General features: G+C 28.8%; 1 protein-coding gene across 1 annotated transcript in view; it reads left to right on the top strand.

Moving 5' to 3' along the window:
- Positions 1 to 5,567, top strand: part of LOC111713511 (uncharacterized) — a 17,322-nt gene extending 11,755 nt beyond the window's left edge. The window contains exons 4-8 of the mRNA XM_023488376.1: positions 1,849 to 1,945; positions 2,964 to 3,054; positions 3,291 to 3,337; positions 4,649 to 4,744; positions 5,466 to 5,567. Of these exons, the coding sequence (XP_023344144.1) occupies positions 1,849 to 1,945; positions 2,964 to 3,054; positions 3,291 to 3,337; positions 4,649 to 4,744; positions 5,466 to 5,502 (368 nt within the window). The 3' untranslated portion in view covers positions 5,503 to 5,567. The remainder of the gene's footprint in view (positions 1 to 1,848; positions 1,946 to 2,963; positions 3,055 to 3,290; positions 3,338 to 4,648; positions 4,745 to 5,465) is intronic.
- Positions 5,568 to 5,841: the final 274 nt, after the last annotated feature.

Raw genomic sequence — 5,841 nt, 5'->3', positions numbered from 1 at the left:
AAGGTCCAGTGCTAAAACTTTTCAACTTCTGCCTTTCAATAATATTTCCGGAACTTACTGTCGAACTTATCCTTCTTTTATCTATAAAATATATATTTATATATATATTCACATAAAATATTATCCTTCTCTTATCTATAAAATATATATTTATATATATATGCACATAAAATATTATGCATATGTAGATTTTTTTTAACGTGGAAACGACTGAACCGACTTCAAGGTCGTTTTTTACTTAATTTAGGAAATTATCTCTCTAAAGATAACAAAATCTACCAAATATCTATTTTCTGGCCAATAATTTATGGAAAGTTAATGCTCTAAGACACAATTGAAAAATCCTCTAAAAATCTTTATTATTTGAAAAAAGGGACTGTAAAGGAATAATGGGTATAGGCTGAAACCTGAGAATCATAGGAGTTGATTGAGACCTATAAGAGTTCTATCTGATGTTAGATTAGATTTAGAATTTATACCAAAACATTTTTATGTAAGATTTTGTATAAGATTTGTAGTAATAAACATATTATATTTAACAAATAATCAGCCAATCTGAAAACGACAATATCCCACAGGAGCCTGAGAAACTCAAGTTTGCTTCTATTATTATTTGAATTTAATAATTTTCACTTTTAATAGATAAATTGATAGTCATTTTTATGCATCCGAAACATGTCACCATTGGAAGGAGTTCTGATCACGTGATACGGACCTATATCTTACATATATACGTTTTGGTATAATTTTGACACAGTTTTATGTCTATTCTCGAGACAGTAACATCAGATAGATGTCTTATAGGTATCGTTCAGCTCCTGAGATGCTCAGCCTATACCCATGTTTCATTTTTCCTTTACAGTCCCTTTGATATAATAGATGTGCATATTACAATTATTTTTTAAGTTTTGAAGCCATTTAAATGTATTGCTATTTTGCTATTCACCAATTGACGTTGATTTCAGTTTGTTCTGTCATTCATAATTATTTACAAAGGAAATAATGAAATTAAATTATTATTTTGTAGTTAATCAGATTTTTAGTATTCACTAAGACTGGGTTCAAGTTACAAGGCCAAGTTTCAGTTTTGAAAATGGATTTTATAAAATAAAAAAATAAGATTTAAAACTTTGTTGGAGGGGTCACTGGCAGTGTTTATTTTCGTCATCTGTGTGTTAAAAACTATTTAATCTTCATTTTCAAAATCTAAATTAAATTCCTGATTTTTGTTTTTTAGCTGAAATTCACGTAAACTGGACATATTTAAACTTTAGAACAATTTTAATCAAAATTATTTAAATTCATTCTGTTTTAAAGTATCTGTAGATATTATTTTAAGCTGACCTTCCAATCCTGGACTAGCAATTCCCATAGGAACCTTTTTATCAACCTTTGCAATATCTTTTATCATAAATTTGTACTTTATATTTAATTGTTGATATTACATTGATCCGTGCTGTTGTAGATTTGTACTGTGTGTTTAGTTGTTGATATTCCATTGATCCGTGCTGTTGTGGATTTGTACTCTGTGTTTAGTTGTTGATGTTCCATTGATCCGTGCTGTTGTATATTTGTACTTTGTTTTTAGTTGTTAATGTTCCATTGATCCGTGCTGTTGTATATTTGTACTTTGTGTTAAGTTGTTGATATTCCATTGATCCGTGCTGTTGTGAATTTGTACTTTGTTTTTAGTTGCTAATGTTCCATTGATCCGTGCTGTTGTGAATTTGTACTTTGTGTTTAGTTGTTGACGTTCCATTGATCAGTGCTGTTGTGAATTTGTACTTTGTCTTTAGTTGTTGATATTCCATTGATCCGTGCTGTTGTGGATTTGTACTTTGTGTTTAGTTGTTGATGTTCCATTGATCCGTGCTGTTGTGGATTTGTACTTCGATGGAACAAACACACGTGGCAGAATTAGTCCAGACAGCCGACCAGCCATTAGGTAAATATCTCAACTAATATAATATTGAAAAGGACTGCATACGTAATTAAAGTCAACAGTAAAAAACCCACAAACATAATAATAATTGAAGTATTTAATTATAATAATAATTATTAAAGTACCAGTAAAGTACTTATGAATATTATTAAAGGTCCAGTAAAGTATTTATGAATTTTATTAAAGGTCCAGTAAAGTATTTATGAATATTATTAAAGGTCCAGTAAAGTATTATTTATGAATTATATTAAAGGTCCAGTAAAGTATTTATGAATATTATTAAAGGTCCAGTAAAGTATTTATGAATATTATTAAAGGTCTAGTAAAGTATTTATGAATATTATTAATGGTCCAGTAAAGTATTTATGAATATTATTAAAGGTCCAGTAAAGTATTTATTAATATTATTAAAGGTGCAGTAAAGTATTTATGAATACTATTAAAGTTCCAGTAAAGTATTTATCAATATTATTAAAGGTCCAGTAAAGTATTTATCAATAGTATTAAAGGTCCCGTAAAGTATTTATGAATATTATTAAAGGTCCAGTAAAGTATTTATGAATATTATTAAAGGTCCAGTAAAGTATTTATGCATATTATTAAAGGTCCAGTAAAGTATTTATAAATGTTATTAAAGGTCCAGTAAAGTATTTATGAATATTATTAAAGGTCCAGTAAAGTATTTATGAATTTTATTAAAGGTCCAGTAAAGTATTTATGAATATTATTAAAGGTCCAGTAAAGTATTTATGAATATTATTAAAGGTCTAGTAAAGTATTTATGAATATTATTAATGGTCCAGTAAAGTATTTATGAATATTATTAAAGGTCCAGTAAAGTATTTATGAATATTATTAAAGGTCCAGTAAAGTACTTATGAATATAATTAAAGGTCCAGTAAAGTATGTATTAATATTATGAAAGGTCCAGTAAAGTAATTATGAATATTATTAAAGGTCCAGTAAAGTATTTATGAATATTATTAAAGGTCCAGTGAAGTAATTATGAATATTATTAAAGGTCCAGTAATGAAGGAATTCGAAGATTTTTAACAACGCTTGCTGGAGGAATACTAGGAAAACAGCAATGTTGGGACAGAATCATTTGTAAGGTATTTTCAATGCAATTTATTGATTTTTTAATTTTAGTTTTTCAATTTTTTTTCATCTTTTAATATCTTTAGGTCTGATGTTTTTCATCATTTATTTTGGTTAGCATTCTAAATTTTACGTTTTCCAACATTTTCCAAAAGTTTTTTTTACAAGAATTTATAAACACAAAACATTTCAAATTTTATCATTGCCATCCTAAATAAAGTTTTTGAAAAAAAAATATTTTTTTTTCCAGATGGGTGAGCTGATTGGTGGTGTTCAAGGAAAGCATATATTTTTCTTGTAAGTTTTTTTATTCATTTTACATTATCAATTCTGTGAAACTATCCCTATATATGACACTTCTTCTGCCACTTACATGCTCAAAATTTGGATGCCCTTTAAAGATAATAATAAGATATTAGATTTGCCTGATATGTTTAGCAGATTCTGAAGTATACATACAAATATTAAGATAATGAATATAATATAAGTTTAAGAAAATTAAGTTTTTTTAGAGGTCGTCTGTTATTAAATGTAAAAGACAGAAAAAATGTCCTTTGACCAAGAAAATCAAGTTTTAAAAGTGGCAAAATTCACAATGACTTAACCCAAAAACCTCGACCCTAATGTACATTGAGAAATATATTCCCCTTTTCTTTATCAAAGCATGCTGAATTCTGCCAATTTCCTTCATCGTCTTTGTGGCATAAATCTGCGGGTCACTTTTATCAGTTTAAAGTTTAAAGGGTACCGTTGTAAATTAAACGTTCCACACTTTCAATAGAGGGCTAATCAAAATTATCTCTACGGTTTAACACCGACCTATGGTGTACCGTCCCGTTTTGCCTTATATAGTCTGTTCTTGTACTGTACAGCGTGCACTAGCTTCATAAAATTCAGCCCGGTACTATAAATTATCTCTACGGTCCTAAACGGACCTATGGTGTACCGTCCCGTTTTGCCTTATATAGTCTGTTCTTGTACTGTACAGCTTACTCTAGTTGCTTGAAATTCGGCCCGGTACTTTAAATGAACTAGATTTTACAATGAGGAAAAATCAATAAATGACATTTTATTTAAATTCCAAATGATCTAGCTGTAATACTCTACTCTATTTAAAATGTAAATTATTATTATTACTATAGTACTTTTAAATCAATCAGTCAAACACTCAATCATTCGCTCAATCGATCGATCAATCAATCAATGAATCGATAAGACAATTAATCAAACTATGAATCAACCAACCGATTAACCAATTAATCATACAATGAATAAATGAATTATTAATGAATCAATCAATGAATCAAAGACTCAATCGACCAGTATAAGTCAATGAATGAATTAATCAACCAATCAATTAATAAATCAACCAACCAATGAATCAATGAACCAATGACTAACTAGGTTACTGGACCGAACAATACCTGTGGACTGGGCTGTATCAGTCAGTAAATGTATCAATCAATAACTAGGTTGTTGGATAGAACTATACCTGAGGACTGGGCTGTATCAATCAATCAATGAATCAATCAATCAATAACTAGATTGTTGGATAGAACTATACCTGAGAACTGGGCCGTATCAATAAATCAATCAATAAATAACTAGGTTGTTGGATAGAACTATACCTGAGGATTGGGCTGTATCAAGATCAGCTTTAAACCTCGCTAAGGAGGGAGCTCAAGATAAAACAACTTGTAACAGGTAACATCACGCTAATTTAACTTTACCTAATTATGTCAGGGTTGTATGGGAATGAGTCACTCAGAACTAGCAAGTACTAACTAAGTCCAGTTTGTTTTAGAATCTTTCACGCCAAACTAAATACATAAAGCTAATTGCGACCCGGGCTGTATCATATTCTTTAACCCAAAACTAACTCTACTCTAATTTTATCCAAATGTATTAAAGTCTTTCACGCCCGACTAACTATGGCTAATTATGTCCGAGCTGTATTGGAATCATTTATGCAAAACTGTATCGGAATCAGCCAAGGCGGAATAAATCATCATAATTCTTGAAAGAAAGCTTGGACTTTATGACCTTGCAAGCACCTTGATGCTAAACCTGATCTAAAATCGGAATTTTGCCATTCTAAAAAAAGTTTAACTTTATTTTTCAAGATAAGGTTCAGTTTGAAGCGATTTAAAAATGTTTTTTTTTTTGCATAAAAACCAATAACAGATGTTTAGTTTTAAAAAAGTACATGAATAATGGATATGGTCTTTGCTTATAAATCAGCAACAAGAAGATCCGATTCTTGAACTTTTTTTTTTTAAATGTCACTAGCTTTCGTCAGCTGAGCCTAATATCTGCTGTGGACGCTTTTAATTATCTTTTATTGGCTTGATCAATACAAAATCTAGACATGTAGACTGAAATTTTGATTTCTTTTATAGATATTTAAAAGATACAATTTTTTAAGGTTTTCCTGCAATGACCAGAGAGAGGAAGAAGTGTAAAAAAAGAAAGTTTTTGTTAAAATTTATTTATATTTCAAGAAAAAAATAAATGCTTATATAGAATAGATTTATTTATCAATTACATGTGTTTAAGATGCAGCGAACATTTCTTATTTTAAGATTTTAAAAATCTATAAAGATTTTTTTTATAAAAAAAGAATTACTTATAGAGACACCCGTTTTAATAAATTTAAACCGTTTGCTATTTATAAAATTGCTACTTATAAGTTTAACTGTAGATACACTTGCTACAAGTAATCCTTTAAATCAAACAAATTGAATTTTATTATCAAATTTAATATTTTAACAATGTTCCCTGGATTAAGAGTTTTCTTTGGA

Source organism: Eurytemora carolleeae, unplaced genomic scaffold, assembly GCF_000591075.1.
Source record: "Eurytemora carolleeae unplaced genomic scaffold, Eaff_2.0 scaffold1068, whole genome shotgun sequence".
NCBI lineage: Eukaryota > Metazoa > Arthropoda > Copepoda > Calanoida > Temoridae > Eurytemora > Eurytemora carolleeae.
This window is presented reverse-complemented; position numbering and strand designations above follow the sequence as displayed.